At 52.6% G+C, this 20918-nt stretch overlaps 9 protein-coding genes across 9 annotated transcripts; 3 read left to right on the top strand and 6 right to left on the bottom strand.

Moving 5' to 3' along the window:
• Positions 1-350: 350 nt before the first annotated feature.
• Positions 351-1160, top strand: A1O5_00143 (GTP-binding protein rhb1; the record flags this gene model as incomplete). The annotated part of the gene is made up of 4 exons (XM_007740763.1): positions 351-405; positions 513-652; positions 725-853; positions 918-1160. 4 exons carry the CDS (start codon positions 351-353, stop codon positions 1158-1160), a joined length of 567 nt encoding a protein of 188 aa, XP_007738953.1.
• A 721-nt stretch (positions 1161-1881) lies between these two features.
• Positions 1882-3633, top strand: A1O5_00142 (seryl-tRNA synthetase; the record flags this gene model as incomplete). The annotated part of the gene is made up of 5 exons (XM_007740762.1): positions 1882-1913; positions 1965-2065; positions 2114-2184; positions 2248-2409; positions 2476-3633. 5 exons carry the CDS (start codon positions 1882-1884, stop codon positions 3631-3633), a joined length of 1524 nt encoding a protein of 507 aa, XP_007738952.1.
• Positions 3634-4217: 584 nt separating this feature from the next.
• A1O5_00141 (40S ribosomal protein S1) lies at positions 4218-5230 on the top strand (the record flags this gene model as incomplete). The annotated part of the gene is made up of 3 exons (XM_007740761.1): positions 4218-4231; positions 4339-4449; positions 4582-5230. 3 exons carry the CDS (start codon positions 4218-4220, stop codon positions 5228-5230), a joined length of 774 nt encoding a protein of 257 aa, XP_007738951.1.
• Positions 5231-5987: 757 nt separating this feature from the next.
• On the bottom strand, positions 5988-7102 carry A1O5_00140 (uncharacterized protein; the record flags this gene model as incomplete). Its single annotated transcript, XM_007740760.1, has 2 exons — positions 5988-6778; positions 6868-7102. The coding sequence occupies 2 exons, from the start codon at positions 7100-7102 to the stop codon at positions 5988-5990; spliced, it is 1026 nt and encodes a 341-aa protein (XP_007738950.1).
• A 389-nt stretch (positions 7103-7491) lies between these two features.
• Positions 7492-9013, bottom strand: A1O5_00139 (tryptophanyl-tRNA synthetase; the record flags this gene model as incomplete). The annotated part of the gene is made up of 5 exons (XM_007740759.1): positions 7492-8168; positions 8218-8354; positions 8404-8519; positions 8581-8661; positions 8714-9013. The coding sequence occupies 5 exons, from the start codon at positions 9011-9013 to the stop codon at positions 7492-7494; spliced, it is 1311 nt and encodes a 436-aa protein (XP_007738949.1).
• A 1021-nt stretch (positions 9014-10034) lies between these two features.
• Positions 10035-12337, bottom strand: A1O5_00138 (uncharacterized protein; the record flags this gene model as incomplete). Its single annotated transcript, XM_007740758.1, has 12 exons — positions 10035-10092; positions 10143-10365; positions 10417-10647; positions 10701-10740; positions 10793-11006; positions 11054-11109; positions 11161-11285; positions 11337-11543; positions 11596-11803; positions 11849-11894; positions 11942-12235; positions 12288-12337. The coding sequence occupies 12 exons, from the start codon at positions 12335-12337 to the stop codon at positions 10035-10037; spliced, it is 1752 nt and encodes a 583-aa protein (XP_007738948.1).
• Positions 12338-14241: 1904 nt separating this feature from the next.
• On the bottom strand, positions 14242-15686 carry A1O5_00137 (uncharacterized protein; the record flags this gene model as incomplete). Its single annotated transcript, XM_007740757.1, has 3 exons — positions 14242-14441; positions 14569-15508; positions 15633-15686. 3 exons carry the CDS (start codon positions 15684-15686, stop codon positions 14242-14244), a joined length of 1194 nt encoding a protein of 397 aa, XP_007738947.1.
• Positions 15687-16361: 675 nt separating this feature from the next.
• A1O5_00136 (iron-dependent peroxidase) lies at positions 16362-17318 on the bottom strand (the record flags this gene model as incomplete). Its single annotated transcript, XM_007740756.1, has 1 exon — positions 16362-17318. The coding sequence occupies one exon, from the start codon at positions 17316-17318 to the stop codon at positions 16362-16364; it is 957 nt and encodes a 318-aa protein (XP_007738946.1).
• An 896-nt stretch (positions 17319-18214) lies between these two features.
• On the bottom strand, positions 18215-20401 carry A1O5_00135 (uncharacterized protein; the record flags this gene model as incomplete). The annotated part of the gene is made up of 1 exon (XM_007740755.1): positions 18215-20401. The coding sequence occupies one exon, from the start codon at positions 20399-20401 to the stop codon at positions 18215-18217; it is 2187 nt and encodes a 728-aa protein (XP_007738945.1).
• Between the last annotated feature and the right edge of the window lie 517 nt (positions 20402-20918).

Below are 20918 nucleotides of genomic sequence, written 5' to 3'. Positions count from 1 at the left end.
TCTCACGCTGTTTCTCGTAACCGTTTGGTCCTTGGGTACTTGGAGCTCCGCCGCAGCCCGTCATCACCCAGTTCTTATTACCTACTGCTTTGCTCTATTTTGGCTCTCGGCTTGGATGCGATTTCCACCATGGCCTTACCTGGTCTGTCGCTTTTACACTGACGATCGTTTCTTACCATTTTCCTCTCCATGCCACTTTTGGCGCTAGCAAAGCTGCCCACCATATTTCTGCGAACTAGGATCCGGGCTGGACTCATACGGCCCTGACGCCATACTCTCGTTTTCCCTTCGAGGAAAACTAAAAAAAAAAAAAAAATTATAGAAAAATTAACCCAGATTTTTGTCAAACCATGGCTCCATCGGTCAAACAGCGAAAGATTGCCATTCTGGGCAGTAGATCTGTCGGTCAGTCCCCCCCTCCGTCTGAGTCGTTGTTGTACTGGGGGACAAGATCCAGGCCAAGGCGAAAATAGTAGGGCCACAAACTGACACCTCTCCTCCTCGGAGCGCAGGCAAATCCTCGTTGACCGTCCAGTATTGCGAAGGACACTTTGTGGAAAGCTACTATCCCACGATCGAGAACACGTTCAGCCATGAGATTGTCTACAAAGGCCAGACATTTCTCACCGAAATCATCGATACTGCCGGACAGGTACGAGGCATCATTCTGCAAAGAGGACATGCGGACCTTTGGGGAGGAGGCTGACGTTTGGTTGGGGTACAGGACGAATACAGTCTTATGAATTCGAAGCTGTATATCGGTATCCATGGCTACCTTATTGTCTACTCGGTGGCCTCGAGGCAATCCTTCGACATGGTGAGGATAATTCGGGATAAGCTTTTGAACCATCTTGTACGCCACCATCAACGAAGCATCTTCACCCTCCCTCCCGAGCCACGCTAACGTCTGCTTTCAGGGCGCCGAGTCGGTTCCCATCATGATCGTCGGCAACAAGAGCGACGTCGACGCCAAAAAACAACGCAAAGTTGCGACCGAAGAAGGGCAAAAGCTGGGCCAGGAACTCCATTGCGGTTGGATCGAAACCAGCGCACGGAATAACACCAATGTGGCAAAGGCATTTGAGATGATGATTGCCGAAATCGAGAAGTCGCAGGAACCCGACAAGCCTGCTGGCGGCGGCAAGTGTGCAGTGATGTGAAGAGCAGCCGTTGCACGACTTGTGAGGGTCGTCGAGTGGACCGCAAAGGCCGCCGCGCCGCCTCGGGCTGTTTGATGTCGGGGAGTTCTCTTCTGTCGCTTCGGTTCTGGTTGTCTCAATATGTCAGGTTGGCTGTTCTTGTGCCTGGGATGCTTTTGGCCTCAGTTGGGGCATTGGGAAATATCAGGATAGACGTCGAGGCGTTTTGCTTTACCATTAGGCGTTCGGTTTCTGATCGGTGTCCCGTCACCCTCGGATCCAGAGGGACGAAGGGAGGCGAGCGCATCTTGTCAGAAACGAGAAATGGTTCCGTCGCTGGTAGAGTGAAGGAGAATGTTTGCCGGGTCGGTTTTGCTAAATCGTGCGATAGACGAAGAGATGGAATGGGTTATGGTTTTGGTACTACAGCCAGGATAATGCTTGATGTTCTTTATCATCCGACTCCCTTGTTCAGCTGATGAGTCTCCATTGTTGCTGCTGGGCATCTACAATTTAATATTATTGAACTGGCACATGTTAGTTCCGTCTTCGGCGTGCCTCGCGAGGCTCCGCAAGTTTCGCGGGGTTCTTTGAAGGGGGGCACAAACTATTTTACTAGGGGGGGTCGACCACCTGTCTAGAGTACCACACGTGCTGCTGGCAAGGACAGTCGTACTCCTACCCAGCACCTTCGGTTCTAGTCCTTTTCTTTGCTTCTAAATTCCGCGCATTTCCTATCACTATGATTGAAGTACAAGACCTTATTGTCTCTAGGTAAGGCACTTCCCACAACCTCAGGGCGCAGCTTGGCTCACCGATCTGTAGAGGGGGGGATCCCCAAAAAGTTATCGACAGCCTGCAAAAGCGGTACGCCCCCACCGAAATTGTCGACGAGGTCATTGCGCTCTGGAATGATGCATATCAGAGTTTGTTTCCCTACATCTTGGAGGAGCCGCCCTAATTCGAGGCTCCAGCGCGGTACAAGGCCAGCCAATTCGGCGCAAAGATCAACGCCGTCCAAAAAGAGATCGGGCAGCTGAAGAAAGTCGGTGGACCACCTTTGTGGATACTTTACGAGGACCCCAGACTGATGGGTTGAGGTGTACAGGCAAAACAAGATGCGGACCACCTACTGCAAGAAAAGGCGAATCTAGAGAAAGAGAAGAAGAAGATCGAAGAGGAGGCCACCGAGAAGGAGAAGTTGAGAGACCGCAAGTGCAAGTTGATTGGCAACTACGTGCACGAGTCGGTGCCGGTCAATGACAACGAGGTCAGTTGCGGCCAATCCACATGCTACGGGCAAGAAGACGGACACTCACTGACAGGGCCGTGTAAGGACTTCAATGAGGTGGTTAAGAAATGGGCCCCTGAAGGCTTCACGGAAGAAAAGCGTGACTGTCTCTCCCACCACGAAGTCATGACCCGCGCAGAAGTCTACGACGGCGAACGAGGCGTTAAACTCGTCGGCCATCGAGGGTACTTCCTTCGAAAATGGGGTGTCCTGCTTAACCAAGCCCTCATCAACTACGGCTTACATTTCCTCGTCTCCAAGGGATATGATCCGCTCCAACCGCCATATTTCATGAAGGCAGAGTACATGGCCAAGACCGCGCAGTTGGAACAATTCGACGAAGAGCTGTACAAGGTCATTGAAGACAAGGACGCAGAAGACAAGTTTCTTATCGCGACATCCGAACAGCCCATCTCGGCAATGTTTGCGGAAGAGTGGTTGACGGAGAAGGACCTCCCGAAGAAGTTTGCAGGCTACTCTTCGTGTTTTCGCAAGGAGGCCGGTGCCCATGGGAGAGATGCATGGGGGTTGTTTCGCATTCACCAATTTGAGAAGGCAAGTACTTTGAATATCCCTAGAGAAATCCGCTCAAGTGTGCTAATTGGCGCCGTCCAGATCGAACAATTCCTCTTTGTCAAACCCGAAGAATCCTGGCAAGCCCTGGAAGACATGAAGTCCATTGCCGAAGAGTTCTATCGGTCCTTGAAGCTCCCTTACCGTGTTGTGGCGATTGTCTCGGGCGCACTCAATAATGCGGCGGCCAAGAAGTACGACCTGGAAGCTTGGTTCCCCTACCAAAACGAGTACAAGGAACTTGTGTCCTGCTCGAATTGCACGGATTACCAGACGCGGGAGCTCGAGATTCGGTACGGACAAAAAAAAGGCGCCATCGACGCGAGAAAGACATATGTTCATGCCCTGAACGGGACATTGTGCGCCACGGAGAGGACCTTGTGTTGTGTGGTGGAGAATTACCAGAAAGAAGATGGCATTGAAGTCCCCGAGGTGCTAAGGCGGTACATGCCTCCTGGGACGCCGGATATCATTCCATACACAAAGGACTTGCCAAAAGATACGGTCTCGACAAAGGGGAAGCAGCCACCGAAGCCAAAGACCGGAGGAGGTGCTCCTGAGGGTGGCCCCAAGCGGGATATGCCGGCGGCGGAGAATGTCGCGGATAAGATGAAGGACATGAAGGTGTAGGAGAGTGCAAAGACGAGCGATACGTATGATCTGATTTGACGAGTGACGCGCGCATAACCCCTGCGGATGGGATCAATGGGCTGAAGGGGAAAGAAAGCTCCCACCAAGAGTGAGAGAGAATAGAGGTTTCATGGGGCGTCCACAGAGGACTGTCTAGGGTCGAGCCAGAGACAATAGAGCAAGCACACAAATGCCTCATCATGGTCATGCAGCAGCTAAAATTGACCGAAACATTCTATGCATTGATCTTGCATCTGGAAAATCAAGTATCACCCACTTCGAAGCCCTTGAATGGACTTGAGATGCTGTTCAGGGTTGCGCCAATAAAGGCGGCAATCTAGAAATGCCGAAGGCTGAAAAGTGCTCCACCGTAGTTATTTTTACGCCAAAAGCCAAAATGTTCCGCAATATTGAGCGCCAAGAAAATATTTCCGCCCACATACCGCAATCGACTGCGATATCAAAACTTCTCGCCCTGCCCACCCATTGTCTCTATCTAATTCCACCCACCATCAGCAACCTCCTCCGTTGCCTCCGATCGGACCCAGACAGCTTCATTCTGCGACACGAGACCAGTCGCAACCATGGCTGTTGGAAAGTAAGTCCAGCCCGCCGCCCGCAAATCATCGTTTCCCACCGCGGGACGGGGGGAAGCGACAACTTTCCTGAACAGCAGAAACTGACAACTTTTTTCTTGTTCCCCAGAAACAAGCGATTGAGTAAAGGAAAGAAGGGGTTGAAGAAGAGAACGCAGGATCCCTTCACCCGGAAAGATTGGTATTCGATCAAGGCTCCGTCCACATTCAACCAGCGAGAGTACGTCCAACCCCCCAGCAGCATCCGCCGTAAAGAGAGACAGAGAATAAAAGAGAAAAAATAAATAAATAAATCAAAACTACACAATGGAAAGCCCGGAGGAGACATCTATTGACATTTTTGTTCTCATAGTGTCGGCAAAACCCTGGTGAACCGCACCACGGGTCTGAAATCGGCCAATGACGCCCTGAAAGGCCGCATCTTCGAAGTCTCCCTCGCCGACCTCCAAAACGACGAAGACCATGCCTTCCGCAAGGTCAAACTCCGGGTCGACGAGATCCAGGGGAAGAACTGCCTGACCAATTTCCACGGACTGGACTTCACCTCGGACAAGTTGAGGAGTTTGGTGAGGAAGTGGCAGACGCTGATCGAGGCCAACATCACTGTCAAGACCACGGATGACTACCTTTTGAGGCTGTTTGCGATTGCTTTCACCAAACGCCGCCCCAACCAGATCAAGAAGACCACCTACGCGGCCACCTCGCAGATCCGGGCCATTCGCAAGAAGATGACGGAAATCATCCAGCGCGAGGCCACCAGCGTCACCCTCGCTCAATTGACGGGCAAGCTCATCCCCGAGGTCATCGGGCGCGAGATCGAAAAGTCCACGCAGGGCATCTACCCGCTGCAAAACGTGCACATCCGCAAGGTCAAGCTGTTGAAGGCCCCCAAGTTCGACCTCGGCGCACTGCTGGGCCTGCACGGCGAGAGTGGCCAGGACGACGAGGGCAGGAAGGTCGAGAGGGAGTTCAAGGAGCCCGCGCCTCTGGAGAGCGTCTAAGCTGGGGGAGTGCAAAGGGGTTTCGTTGGCGTGTTACGATGAACGGCGTGGGGGAAAATGCTTCTAAAAGTCGTCGTCATTGTCGGGAGGGAGAGGAAGAGAGGCCCAGGAAAAAAAGAAAACGAGCAGATGATGATGACCTTGGAGGTCCCTAGGAGAAAAGAAGACAAGCCCCAAAAAACACGAAAAGCATAACCAAGAAATCCTTTACGGAGCCTAAGGTGGGTGGAGGGGGGTTTTTGATGACCGAGAAAGCGTGCAAGACAGAGAGGGGCGTGCGTTCAACTGGAGAGGCTCTCTCTCTCTCTCTCTCGCCCCTCGCTCTGAATGTGTGCCCCAGAGAAGGCAGCATGAGAGAGCAGTGGTAGCTAGTTACTTGCTTGCCTCTTCAAAGGAAGACAACCAGAGAGGTCTTGTGCAGACATACCGATGCAGGTGCTGGAATGGGATTCGTGCGACGTATGTAGACCACTGGGCATAAAACAGGCAGGCATTAGGCATTAGGCACGAGGTAAACGGCGCCGAATGGCACAAGCAGAAGCAAAGGCAAAGTAGTCCATGTCCTCTGTAGCGCCTTTCTTACCTTACCTTAGCTTGCGCCATCTCTTTCCGTTGAGGTCCTCTACAGCGACCCAGGAGTATCCAACTCATCGTGATCGTTGGAACAGCTGGCCTTATTCCATTCACCCCTTTCTATGTATCACGTCCCCTTTTCTCTCCTTCTCCCTTCGAAAACGCATCTCTCTGCCCTAGGTTATTACGTCTCGTCGACGACCCTGTCAACCCACTCCACAAGCGACCTCCTAAAGTCCTCGAACTTCTCGCTCATCACCCAGTGCCCGCAGTCGAAGTCCAAAAGTTCAAACTTGGGGAAGAACCTGCCTATCACCGGCAACGTCTCGTCCGCCACGTAATGGCTCTTTGTGCCTCTGGCAACAAGCGTGGGGCCTTTGTATTTGTGGGTGTCGGGATCTTTGAACGGGAAATCGGCCATGTCGGGCAGGGATTTTGCAAGGGTGTGCAGGGGGATCTGGAATCGCAGCTCGGTCTCGTGCTTTCCTCTTCGTCCTCCATGGTGCTGCACGGGCGACGACGTGCCGTGCGATTTCTGTTCATACGATCCTCCGGGTGGGGTGTGGACGGGCACCTTGACCAGATTCGTCAGAAGGAACTGTCGAATGGTCAGGTCCGGCTCGTATTTCATGAGGATCTTGTCCGCCTCGCTCTGTCTCTTGGGGCGGGGTCTCATTTCGTCAATCTCCTTCATCGCGTCGAGGTATTTGCTGAAATCACCCTTCAAAGCTGCGTCGACCGGGGCGTTGTCCACCGGCACCAGCGCGGAGTATTTCTCTGGTTGGCGGAGCGCGAGTGTCATTGCGACTTTGGCGCCCATTGAATGGCCGATCAGCGTGGGAGAGGTGATTTTGTGAGTGTCGAGGAAATGTTCCACGTCTCGTGACATGGCCGTGTACGTGTGCACAGGCGAGTGAGGGGAGTCGCCATGATTGCGGAGGTCGATCGTGTAGACGGGACGGGAGAGATCTTTCGCTAGGGTTCTGTATAGTTGAAAAGACGTAACTCGTTAGCAGCCATATGCTTTGGCTAAAAGGGGCAGACCGAGGTGCTTCCTTACTTACTCAGAGTCCGATTATTGCGCTGCGACCCGAACAGCCCGTGCATGATGATTAGAGGACCGGGACCCTTGATACTCGTCTTCTCTGGCGGGCTATGGCGGTGGAACGCCAGCTCCACGATGTCGTCGTGCTCGTGCTTTTCATGGCGGAGACGATTGTGGCAAGAACTTGAGAGATGCCGGCGACTGGGCAGAGTGGTTTGTCTTGAAAGAGCGTTGGGAACCGGTATTCGGCGCATTTGCAGAGTCGCCGTGAAGCAGAAACGGAGTAGCTGGGCGTAGAGAGAGTGTCGCGAACAGAGAGATGAGATGGAATGGTCTTAGTCTTTTAGTAGAAAGGACCTCATGCTTGGGGGAAACGTTGGGGAGCTGGAGGAAAGTTGAGAATTAGCTGCTGTTGGTACATTTTCAGTGCTCAAGTACAAAAATTGGCTGCGGGATGACGTCGGCCGCTCAGCCTTGCGTTCCCAGCCTTGTCGCCCACTTCTATAGCCCACCCATTTTTTAACGGAAGCCTTTTTCCAACGAGAACGACAACCCTCATGTCTGTAATCGCAGATGCGTTTAGTCCGGATGGCCTTTCGCTCCATCTATACTGCAGTCCTCGAGGCAGGCACATGGACAGCCGTCATATCTTGCCGCGCCCGGTAGATCGGAGTGTCTCGTCTTCGTCCAGCGGCCCTCGGTCTTCATCTTCTTTACCGGCCAGCTCCTCGTCAAAATCCACATCCTCTACATCGGAATCGAACGGGTTGGACTCGATATTCAAGTCGTTCCCCAGGTCCTTGCGCGTGGCTTGTCTCCGTCTCTCCCTGATTCTGGTCGCTTCTTCTTCAGAAAGTGTGACCCCAAACAATCCCAAGGCTTGCTGGACTTCACCAAGTGTCATGCGGGCTTTCCGTCGCGCCTTTGCGCCGCCCCACTCGATTTCTTCGCGCAGCCGGTCATTGCCGGAATCCATAATGGCGAGGAAATTTTCGCGGACGCCACTCAACGCAGAGATGATCTCGTCTGCGATCATCTCCTTGAATGCACGCATGCTGACATTTGCGTTGTCCTTGGCAATGTAGTCGCTTGACTCTCGAGACTCCGTCACGTGTTTCAGTATCTCTACCAGGTTGGATACTCCTGGCCGCCGTTCCGGGTTGAAAGAAATACCAGGTTCTGAGTCTGTCACGGCACCCCGGAGCTTGGCGTGGATCTCCTCGGGGCTGTCCGTGATTAAAATTCGAGATTTTGGATCCGGGTCAGACTTGGACATCTTCTGCTCCGGACGCTTTAGGGACATGATCCTTTTCGCGGGGGCTGCGTCGTGTCAGCACCTCAAGACAGAGACTTGACCAAGGGACCTTACATATTACCGGCCAAGGTATTCGGAATACATTCCCACCCGAGGACTCCTTGACCAGGGCATTGAAACCCCTGGCCAATGTCCGGGTGAACTCAATGTGTTGGAGTTGATCTTGCCCGACGGGGACAATGGATGGCCTACTCGAGTTTAACCGGCAGCGACAAAATGTGGGGCAAGAGTCCGACTGACTGATACAGTAGTATATCCGCCGCTTGAAGAACGGGATATGAAAATAATCCGAGCTTGAGCTTCGCTGTCGCCTCATCGCTTTCGAGGCTGGCATTTTCCGGCAAGTTCAACTTGCTCTGATGGGGTCGCCGTTTCAGTATCACTCTGTAGGACCACCCATATAGAGCTGCTGCGTACCTTCCACTGAGTCATTCTGGACAGATATCCTGTTGAGGCAATGGTGCTCAAAATCCACATCAAAGACGTATGCTGTGGGACCTGTAATTCGATAAGCTGATGTTGAAAATTTCATGGCAAGCACGGTGCCTACATCAGACTGGAAGAAGAGCGTGGTATTCCTGTTGTTGTGCAATCCAAGAGCAAGAAGAGCCGCATACGACTCTTTCCTGAGACGTAAGCGCTCTGTGGCTAGAGTGTCTGATGTCAGGGCATGCAAGTCGACCACTGAAAAGTACTGTTCATAACGATAATTGATGGCGAATTTTGGGTCGGTGGACTGGTCGTGAAGCCGTTTCCACTGCCGCAAAGCCCCCAGATAGTTTCCGAGGTGAGGGACTCCTGTTGGCTGAATCCCTGAAAAGGCTCGTCGTATGGTGGAAGATGGCGACATGCGCGCCCAATGTTGCTCTATTTCATCTCTCCCGCGGTCTCGCTCTATCCCTCTGGAGGAGGAGTCGCGCCCTTTCTTGACGATCCGAGGCTGCTTTTCCTCGCCGAGGTGCGGCCTTTTGACGGTAGCAAGCTCTGTCTCATTGGTGATGTTGCGACATTGGATCTTCCCGGGCAAATGCGGCCTCACTGATAGACGCACGAGGCCTCGGGGCATTTCCCAGAACAAAGGAGTGTACGCGTACCAAGAGGACGCCAATCGAAAATGGTTTTTACAAGGAAGTTGGAAAAGAAAAGTTGTTGGAAGCAGGTCAGACGACAGATGAATCAATACCCAGTAAAATGTCGTGCTCGAAACGGGAGGCTTGAGGCGCCGCTTTTTGGAATCCACTAGATCCGCATTTATGGACCATGCCAAGAACAGACTCCCGTTCTCCCCACAGATCCAGCCTTGTCCAGCCTTGTCCTGTGTCCAATGGTATTAGGTATTGCTGATGGCCGTAGCAGGGACGGCTGTCAAATTCGTGAAGTAGAGGGCACGAAAAAAGGGCATGTTTCAAAAATTCGGAATTCCTACCACAGTCGCAGATACGGATAGACTGACCTTTCTCAGCCTTGTGTCTGCATGTGGTAGGAAGAGTTTGTTGTTGCTCGATCAATCTTCTGAGTCCATAAATCCGAGATCCGCCGAGGACTTACACGGCCGCTCCTTTGTGAAGCCTGACTAGTAGGGAATAGGTTTACTCCATGGGAATACATGAGACCCTTTGCTGCTTGAGCAGGATGGGAGGCTACGAGTTCCATCTATCGATCATGAGGGAGTTCGAGGGAAGGAACGAGAATGAAGATTGAGGGGACCAAGACTTGCATTCACTCCTGGGTATAGCACTAGCGAGGACTACAGTCTCTCAAATTACCCTAAAGCGTTCCCTCTAGCTTTTTATTCTCTGTGCCAACCAACACGGCACGTGAATGGTAATTCCTTTCTCCCCCCAAGCCCTTCGGAGCATTCCTTCATTACTCTACGCCTTGGACCATCGTGCCTTGATCAGATCAGCTGCTTTCTCGCCAATGCCGTACCTATCGCGTGTCAGTATCAGGCTGTTGCATCTTGGGCAGGACGTTCATACGCTGGCATTTGAGTGTGGCCACCATTCAAAGTAGGCATCACGCTGGTATCAGCAACGCTGAGGCCTTTCACTCCGCGGACTTGAAGCTTCTCATCAAGAACGGCCATCTTGTCGTCGTCCCGACCCATCTTGCAAGTCCCTGCAGGATGATAGCATGTGGTACCCTCCTTTTTGACATAAGGCACCCATTCTTGCCGTTTGGTGTAAGCGTGATGTGTCAGATCTAGGTAATGGTCAGAGTTGTGTTTTGGGTCGCGACGGGCTGAGTACGCACCTGATGGCCACGATCCTTTCACAACCTCTTCTTTGGCAACCTTGTTCAGGTTCATGACAATCTCGTTGCCGAGCCTGACGCCCTCGGAGACAACCAGCATGTCGAGCGGGTCGGCAAGGTAATTGCAGTCAACCACAGGGTTCTCGAGAGGGTCCTTGGACTTCAAAGTAACTGTGCCCCTTGACCGAGGTGAAAATAGCTCGGTTATCATGGCAAAGGCGTGCTTCTTGTCTGGAGGTATCCGGTCAGCTCTTGAATGCTGCAGCAAAGTCTCCTACGCTCACCAATGGGAAATTGATCATATTGTTTAGGACCACCGTACAACTTTAGCATGTCAGCAGGGTAGTTCCGATCGCGTCATTGTTGGATCGCTCACCTCGGTGGTGAAAAATTCAACGTTGGGCTGCTTGGGAGTCAGGCCCATCGGGTCACGGCCGGGCTCCCTCTTTGCCTCCTTCCACAGTGGCTCATCTTTCAAGCGATTATCTAGCCTCGCGAAGGCAAAGGCGCCAAACGGGAAGGTGGAGAGGATTCCTTCCTTCTTTTCCTTGTATAGCATATATGCAGCCGTGGCAGCGTCCCCATGGTACCTAGAGAATTAGCCAGTGAAGGTTCAGTAAAGAAGAACGAGCCGTACACAAGATGATCGTTGGTCAACCCTTCCTTGGTGACCTCGTAAAAGGCAAACACAATCTGTGCTGGGTCAGCCGCCAGGAGGTAGCAATAAAAACGGAGGCTACCCACAAGATGATCCATCAAACCCTTTCCAACTCCGGGGGAATCAACAAGACACTTGATGCCCAACTGTTCTAACTCGGCCTTGGGACCGATGCCAGATCGAAGGAGAATTGCTGGAGAACAATATGCGCCTTGGGTCATCAGCGACGCTCGTCAAGACACTGGGCCGTTGAGGAAATTACCTCCAGAGACAATAATTTCCTTTCCGGCCTTGACTTCTCTTTTTGTGCCGTTCTTGTCGACAAGCACCACGCTAGTGGCATGCAATTCACCATTCCTCTCCTCGAAGTTGATCTTGTCCACAATGGTTTCAACGACGAGGTCGATATTGGCTTTATGCTGGTCGTTGGTCACGAAGTCCGCGCCGGTAGATCTGATGCCTTTGTGGACTTGAAAGATCGCGTCAGCACCGGAAATAACGCCATACTGGTGGAAACCTACCAGTTCGGGGTGCATGGCCGCAGCCGTGAGAGGTCTCGCCGTTGCTGAACATGTCATGCACCAATGGCAAACCCATGTCTTGCATGCTTTCGAGTAGCAGGTTCGAGATAGGTGCAACATCATGCGGCTCTGTATGGAGCGGGCCACTGTAACCGTGGGCTTTCTCGTCCGCTTGAAACCACGGCTTAGGATGGAATGTCTCGGCCTTCTGGTCGTCAGCTGCATGTCATTCCGCTCGGTTGGGATGACGAACCTTGCGCATGTACCCGAAGAATTCTTCTCCTGACCATCCCGGAAGACTGCATCACTGAGTGGAAGTTCGGAACGACAGCATGGGGACTCTTACTTCCAGTCGTCGTAGTCTTGCTTGCTGCCCCTGACACACACGGTGCCATTGACACCACTGGACCCTCCCAAGAACTTGCCTCGGCTGAGCTTGACTTGCCTGTCGTCGATACCTTTCATGGGCGGAGTGATCAGGTTCCAGTCGAGTTCTCCATCGAAATTCTTCGACCAGCCACCGGTCATGTGGACGTTCTCGAGATCTTTGTTATGAGGCCCAGCCTCGACAACGAGAATGCGAGCATTGGGGTCTTCGGCAAGTCTGCCCGCTACCACACATCCTGATGTGCCTCCGCCACTTTGGTATTACCGTTAGTTATGGCGACGACTCAATACGGGGGTGTACTCACCACACAATGAAGTCGTACTCGTTTGCTTCAACTATCCGTCCTGGAGACATGGTGAATGGTATGCACAAGAACTTGGACTCAACTAGGGATAAGAAATCAGCGGGCTCGATCTGAAAGGTAGCGCTTGGTGCTCTTTGCCAACGGCAGGGCCTGGTCTATATCCGCAACTGCCAATAGCACAAGATTACACCGTGGAATAATTCCACGCCGTCTTCAGTGTCAAGGGCCAAGGTGTGGACTTACTAGCTCGACGCACCCGACTCAACCCCCATACTCTATGCCTCACCAGCCTCAACTTGGAACTTAAGTGTCAGGGATCCATTGGGCCGGTCAAGGTGACTCACCCCGCAAAAGAAGGACGTGTCCGTCTGAGCGCCAGGCATCTCCACCACTTAGGGCGACGCGGAACAAATTCCCCTCTGCCCAACAGCTCATTGGTTTCAATGATGCCCTGAACGACCTTGTTGTATGTATGCCCTGCAATGAGGCGTTGTGTCCAGTCGGCAGCTGCTGGCTGGAGTCATAGCTGGTCCTAGGGCTGAGTAGTCAGCCTTGTGCATCGCCATAACCCGGTCAGGCACCTTACCTAAGTGTCAGCCCCCCCTTTCTCGACACCTGATTGTGTTATCAATGAGGGTAATATACGCCAGGAGTATCCATTCACCGTAGTGCTTGCTGCTTTCGAATACCAAGGACACCCCTTGAAGACCTGACCGGCGCCTCTCCGGCCCACTGCGGCAACCGGTCACGTTACATCAGCTCTGGCCGATACTACTATCAATTTTCAATGGCGCGCCGTCCCATTTTCCCTTTTTTTTTTCTCCCGCCTCGACCACATGCTGACTACATCTGCACACAGGACTCCTTGGACAACATACACAGTACGAGCTTGGCCCCATTCCGATCCCAAAGTATATGTCCCTTTCCAGCGACCGGCGGGAACGGGGTCTTATGCGCACCATACCCGCGACGAACGGACCCTGCAATAACATGCGACCTCATCATGAACCCTGATGAAGATCGTCTTCTGCCTGGTGTCGGCAACCGGTTCACATATTTCCTCAGCACGGGGATAATTTCTTGACTACGAGAGCCGAAACGGTCTTCTTGATACCTCCGTGGCCGAAAGCTGGATGAAGGTTGAGCTTCAGCAATATCCGCGGACCCAGACACGAAGGCGAAAGGTCCGTCCTCCACATGGCAGAAGTCTTGTATCTGAGTCGAGCGCAGAGATTCGTCTCGTACGTGCGTGTAGATGATTATCAGATCGGTGAGGCCTTCCCTGGGTCGGCCTCCATCCTTGTGTAGTACGGCCTGGGACCAGAAGTGCGGCTCGAGAATTCCGCATTCTCTGTCGACCCTTCATTTCACGGACGCGCTGACCGAGCTCATCTGCCGTGTTGCACGCCGTCGTGGACGAGCACAACGAGGTCGGATCTGACCCGTCGTGCCTACGGGAGCCAAGACGCTGCTATTTTCGTCGATGCTCCTCCCCTTGGGCGAAGATATCTTTTTGGTCAAAGAGAAAAAGAAAAACCATGGGGGTGTTGGCTGTCCATTCTTGATATGCGTTAACTCGCCCTCGCGGAGCATGTGCGATCAGCAATGCGAACCCGGTCTGTTGGGTACGACTAGGAATATGTAGGAGAATGTTGGATAGGAGACAGTCTGTCTGTCAGTTCGGTGTTTCCCTAACTTTGTTCTTTGTCAAGAACAGAAACATACATACCACACCATCTCACACCGCAACGGGTCTGAATATTGTTCGACTTTTGCAACCCCGCTCGCGGCGTCTATATATACAGAATCTCCCTCACCTTCTCTTGCCGGTGCAGACGGTCCCATCAGATCGATCGATGTATGCGGGTACCTTCTCATTCAGTTCGCCTTCTGCCGCCCGCCGCGAACTAAACCGCTCTGCATTCGGCTCTCCCCATCCGAACGGTATAGCTTCTTACCAGGGATCCTCGGTCGTCCTGCTCTTCTCTCTAACCTCGCTCATGCCCACGCCCTCTCGCCTGTGTCCCTGCCTCTCTAGCAAACTGAGCAAATCGTTCTTCTTGCCCGCTGTCTTGTTAAACCCGAACAGGCGCAACTTATTGTCAAGTTCTTTCTCAAGAGAGGAGAAGTCGTGGTCCATTTTGGATGCGACGTCTGGTAACAGAACACATATTAGCATACCAGAAGCCGTATCATGCACGTGCGGAGAGGAACCAGTTTTTAGTGGTCAAAGAAGAAGAAACAAAGAAAAGGAACGAGCCGTGTAAACTTGGGTACTTACCGATCCCTTCCCACCCCCAGAGATTGGCCTTCATCCCTACTCCATAAAACTGCCACCTTCTCACAAACGCCAACCACGTCTCAACAGTTTCTGGGTGTCCATCATACACCGTGATCAATCTCTTCATTGTAATCCTCTCAAAATTTTCTTGCGCTTTTTTGTTCACGAAATTGCTTTTGAGAACGGTCCATCTCTCTATCTTCTTCGGGAGGGGAGTAGGACCCCTGCAGGGGAGGGAGAGGTAATACGCGGCGCGGACACAGAAATCGGCGAAGAACTCGAGGTTACGGGCGCTGAAGGAGCGGAGTTGGAGTTGGCACACGGGGATCCCGTGGGTTATCGGATGGTAGAGAGGTGTCCGGTAGGCGGCGAGGACGTTGGGCGGAACGTTGGGTCTGGCCTTTTCATCTGGGGATGCAGGGGTGAGTTGGCCGGACGAGTGTAGAGGCGTGGATGGTGTGGATGGTGAGGTTGTGGTAGCTTTGGAAGTCGACCTTGTGGGTGGCCGTGGTTGACCCTTTTCTTGTGCTTTGGACGAAGAGGTCGCATCATCAACCCCTGATGAAGGGTTGGTCGGCTCCGGCGTCGATGATGGCAACTGCTGTAGTGTCTGGGTTCGAGTTTCCGACACTGTGTCTGGCTTTTCCTTTGATCGCTCTATTGCAGACACCGCATGCTTGGATGTGGGTGATGGGGCCGCAGAGTCATCTTCTCCATCATTCTTCTTGAGCGGTGATTTCTCTTCCTCGTAGGTTTCTTGGATTGTGTGTGATCCAATCTCTGGCGTGGGGAAGCCTGCTGTGATGTCTACAGGTCCCGTTTCTAGAGATTTGTCTCTACTGCCTTTTTCATATCGTGGCGCGTCTGAACAGAAGGCTCGTATCAACCGTTGGGGATGGGATTGAGCTGAAAGTCGAGGTCGGAGCGGGACGGTTGTAGTCTAGAGATCGGGTGCTGTTAGTAAACCACAGCCGGTTTGACAAGTCCAAGACGCCGCCAATTGAAGACTCGCTTGTGGCCAACGGCGCGAGGCTGCGATGTAGCAGGTGAGGAAACCTTCGTACCTTCTGAGGCCGGCATGCTTCAATAGCTATGCGAAGACATCGTGGCGCAGACATCTTTGAGCAGACGTCCTCCGAGATACTCTGCCTGAAACTGTCCTGGTCCCCTCCCTGGACCCGATTCCTCGAGCAAGCAGCCCTCTGAGGCAAAGGGCTAGGATGTTGTTCGTACTTCACAGTCCAAGCATGGATCTTGGAGAAACGTCCAAAGACGCGATTCGACTGAAAAGTTTCCATGGTTCCTGAGCGAGCGAGAAAATCCCCGACCATGCGCCGCTTTAAGGGAGAGCTTCTCTCAGCCTTGTCAGGCCATGTTCGATGGGCCATCAAGCCATATAACGATCTACGTACGAGCTTACAACGGTCAATCAGCATTGATGATGTGCTTAGGCGCAACCGACTCATATATAGCTACAAAGGCTAGAATCTAGCTATGCCCTTAAGCCTCTAGAAGCCTGGATGAGGCGCAGTCCAGAAAACTCGAAACAGGGCGGTGACATGGCAATGTAATTGATCGTGTCGAGTGAAGGGGGTCCCATTCTATTCAATCATATCATTACTTCCGATGCTTAAAGGCTACCGAAAATCAAGCACGCATGCCCTTGCTCTTCAAGTATCGTACGGGATAGAGGTTCTGCGCTCATCTCTTGACAAGGCCACTGCGCAGGGACGACAGCCCGTGCCTCATATTGATGAGCACCTATTATAGATTCGTCGCATCAAGTTCCAATCCTAATCATCATCTAAACTCGCCAGTACAGTTGCACTCGGCACAAAAAAAGTCGTCCCAGTCAACGGCGTCGAGTAGTCCAGAATCCGATCGTGCAAGCCAGGTGGTGAACCCACAAACATCCGGTCCAGCATTTGCTCAATGACCCACAGCTTCCTGGAATACCCGATGAAATAAGTCCCAAATTCCCCTTTCCCGGGGGTGCCAAAGGGCATATTGTCCCTCAAAATCGAGAGCTCGGATCCATCGTCGCCCTGGACCGTGGCTAGTTGTTTGTGTGCTTTTTGTTTGTCCTCATCTACGTCGTTCAACTCGATGTTGTCGAGCTTTGTGCGGCCGATGATTGCTTCCTGTTGCTCTGTTGAAAGACCTCGCCACCTCTTCAGGTCATGCACATACTTCTGGACGACAACGTAGCTGCCACCTGCGGAGCCTGCGTCGTCCACCTCCGTCACCAGGACTGATTCGTCGACAGAAGCGCCCACAGGGTTTGCCGTGCCGTCCACGAAACCCAAAAGATCGCGGACGTCAAAGTAGCGGAACCCAACGGTTTCGTCCTCGACCTTGACACAGTCGCCCAGTCGATCCATCAATTGGCGCTCGAACTCGAAGCACAGATCGCGACGCTGTGCTCGGATATGAAACAACAGATCCCCGGGCGTGGAGACCGCCGTGTGAACTTTGCCGGAAATGGTCGGGAAAGGGTGCAGCTCAGCCGGTCTGGGAACGCCACTTAGGAGACTGTCCCAGATATTGCTGCCAATGCCGACGGTGCAGGCGAAGGCGGCATCCAGATCGCGAATAGCAACGTTCTTGGACAGGTCGTCGACGCTGGCAAGGGTCGAGCGCACCGTCTTGATAGCCTCGGGCTTGTCAGTCACGGAGAGGACGAGGAAGGTCGCTGACTGGGTGAGTGGTGCGTCGACTCGTTGGGGTTCTATTGGCGTGCGACGGCTCATCTTGCTTCTCGATATTTTCGTAGACAGTCCGGCGGCTTGTGCTTGATCAAGCAGAGATTGGGAAAATGGCTTGCGGGTGGAGTGATGTGACATAAACACCCTTTGGTCTTTGGCTCTCCCCAGTGTTGCTCGTGCAGCTGTTCTCCTTGCCGCTGAGGTCGAATACCTAGAAACTGAGTATCTAAGAAACCCGCTGCAGATACTCCGGGTCACCTTGTTCGTATTCATACCACAATCGAGCCAGAACAAGACAATTAAAGATCCTGCCTTCACGCTGACCGATATAATGCAGGTACAGCTTCAGAAAGAGATGGCTTACCTTCATCCTCAAGATCATTGGATACGTCGCGTGAAAGATCTGCCTCAATGTCTGATGACTCAGCCTGCAGGTTGGCGCACGCAAGGCTCGTCGTCGCCGGTACTCCGAAGATCAGACAACCTGTCACGAGTACCTGGTAACATAACTTGTAGATGAATGGAATCAATAACGTGCGAGTGCAAGAGTCGAGGCAAAGCACTTTCATTGCATTGCTGCTATCCTATCTAAAGGTGGTGTCTCAAAAACATTCAGCCCCTCCAAGGTAATAGTTGCCATTAATCTGTCGTACAGTCCCATATCGTCATAAAAAGGAAGGGCATAATAACAAGTCATAAACTCTTGACATCATAGTAAAGTGTCTCGGCCGTTGTCCCACGGCGTGATCCAAGCGGATGGGGCCCGCTCACAACCAACCAAGGCGCTAAGAGCCCGTGTACCGACTGCAGAGTCTAAATGAGCCCTCACACCCCATGAATCCAACAACGCGGTGTCACCAAGATAAGAAAAAGTGGACATGAAGAGATCATCCGCTCAACCGTCGGTGGATGAGCGAGTATCAACCAAGTTCATTAACACATCAGAAGCGTGAAGTAAAGCTACGACCCAAGGATGGTCGGCGTGCGTGGTCAGTTGATGTGGTGACGCTAGCTTGCGCCGACGCCCCACCGATTTTCTCAAAACCTTTGAGGATATCGACACCTTCGTCATTATCATCAGAATTGTCGTTCTCGAATGATTTGAAATCGAAGAGGTCATCTTGTACATCGAAGGCCACGCCATGAGTAGCTGAGCCCTTCAACGGTGAGCCAGTTTGTGTAGCCCGCACGCGTGGATGGAGAAGAGAACCACGGGTTGGTGTCTTCGTGTTGGCCTTCTGGGCACTGCCAAGCACTTCAGTAAGGATATTGGTGGATGTTGACGCTCGACAAAATGTTGGACGAGAGACAGACGTTTTAAGTGGTGAAGAGGCACCGATCGGCGTGGCCGGAGTGAGACCAACCGCCGGATCAGAAAAGATTTCAAAAGATTCCTCAGGAAAGGCAGACGACGGCGCGAGACTTGCCCACTTAAGGGGACTGTAAGTCGAATCTTCCGACAAAAAAAGCCCAGAGCTTTTGATGGGCGAGTTTGCAAACTCACGCATTGCTTTGCGATGCAGGAGAAGCTGAGTGTTTGGAGAGACCGAAGGAGGAGGACGGGTGGGTTTCTTGAAGATAACAGCAGGAGTCATCGGATTTAGTGCGGCCGCTGGGCTGACACGAACGGGGGATGACAATTGCGCCGCTTCGGTTGTTGATGGCCGGAATCTTGCATGGCTTGGAGTCAGGTCGTGCGAAGAGCTTCTGATTCGCGCAATCTCCTCTTCGGCACGACCTCTCTTCTTCCTCATAGGCTCAATATCCATCTCCGAGGTGAGCATCACGGCATTCTTGTTTGGGCGAAGCGCAGACGACTCGATGGATGAAAAGTATCCGCTATCATCGTTCTTGGTGAGACTTCGGTTCTGTCGATGAGATACAGATGGGCGTGCCTTGCGTGCAGAGGGGGAAGAGATGGCTCGCTGATGATGAGATGCAGCCACTGGCGGCGACGAATTGATGGCATCCGGGGGAGACGACTTTGGAGCCGTGGCAAGGACAATGTCTTCCAAGTCCACAGTCTCTTGCTCATTGAGAGCAGGGTCTGAGGCTGGCAGAGTGGCATCTGATGAGAGTTCTGGTAGGGCGGGAGCTGTCTGAGGTCGAACAGGTTCGCTTGATTGGCCGAGGAAGGGGTTTGGCGCCAACGCATCCGAGAGTTGTTGAGCAATCTTTTGAGGCTCCGGCCGCATCAGATTGGCATTGATGGTCATGTGGGTGATGTTGGCCCCTCTTCGAATTCTATCTTTGATGAATTGTGACTCCATTCCTGGCTCAATGACCCAATAACTTCCCTTTCCAGCATCTCCCTTCGGCCTCTCCTGTTTGGTGAAAGCTTTGTGCAAGGATAGGTTATGCCTGATACTGTTGTGCCAGCTTTGCTTGGTATCTTCGCGGTAATAGGCAAACGTAGTTGAGATCCAGTCGTAGATTTGTGCCAACGTCAGCCGCCGATTTGGTGCTCTGAGGATAGCCATCCCAATCATTTGAGCATAACTGTAAGAAGGCTTGTTCCCATCGTCCTCAACTGGAGGCATATCTTCCGGTTCAGGTAGATGGAAGGAGGCTTCATCGTCGTGCCGAGACTTCTTGAATGGACGGTCGTTGGGCGCCTGTGCGTCCGAGTATGATCGCTTCAGGGGCTGCTTGCGTACATACGACGGCTCTGGAAAGTCGACGAAGTTATCCTGTGTAGTTTTCACTGCCAAATTTTCTTGTTCATATGTGTTGATCTCGAAGGTGGTAAACATTGGCTGCGCCATCTGAACGGGACGATATTGGTGTGGGGGCAGAACGGCTGGTCTTTTTGCTGGTGAGTCAGTGTAGATATGGCTAGCCACCGCAGGTGGAGGAATAGGAACATAGTTCAGATCCCCGAAGTACGGTGGTGGAGGTGATAATGGTGTGCTCTTGAGGGGCGATATCTGCTGGCTGGGTGCCATTGGCGCATCGAGGACGACGTCTGGGCGAGGATGAGGCGCAGGAGGGTTTCTCAATGGCTGTAGAGGCATTGCCGAGGGTTGTAGACGCGGTCGAGGTCTGTCGATAGGTGAGATACTGTTTGTTGGGGCGGGTATTGGATCTTGGTAGATCTGCACAAACGGGTGCTGACGCGTCGACGTCATGGTGAAAACTGGTGCAAGGGATTCACAGATACGGCACAAATCGAATGTATGGAGAAAGTCGCGTGAAAGTTAAGGTGCATAGGTTCCATTAACAGGTTTTTGAGGTCGACTAAAGGATGCAGCTGAGACTGGGCCAGAGCAGCCAATTTGGAGTCGACGGCTGGCTGCTACTTTTTGAGAACAGTCTCGAGTTGAGAGCAAGGGCGCAAAGAGATTTCAATCTCTCGACACTAGGGAGGTGGATGGAGGTATGAGCGTGTCTGTGCGGGAGGCGACCGGAGGATCGAGGCCGCGGCTGCAGCAGCAGGACTGAGGGGCGGATGGTATGAATGCTGAACCGTCGAAAGGGATAGAAGAAGGAAATTGAATCGTGGCTACGGTGAGAATCGAGCCATTCCGCGCAGTTGACGATTTGAGGTTCAAACAAGAAGGTGTGTTGTTGACTAGGCTATCGCGAGAAATCGATGCAGGTAAGCTGTACGTGGGCACCGGGATGGAAGACGTGAGAGGACGCAGT

This window comes from Cladophialophora psammophila (genome assembly GCF_000585535.1).
Source record: "Cladophialophora psammophila CBS 110553 chromosome Unknown aczJe-supercont1.1, whole genome shotgun sequence".
NCBI lineage: Eukaryota > Fungi > Ascomycota > Eurotiomycetes > Chaetothyriales > Herpotrichiellaceae > Cladophialophora > Cladophialophora psammophila.
This window is presented reverse-complemented; position numbering and strand designations above follow the sequence as displayed.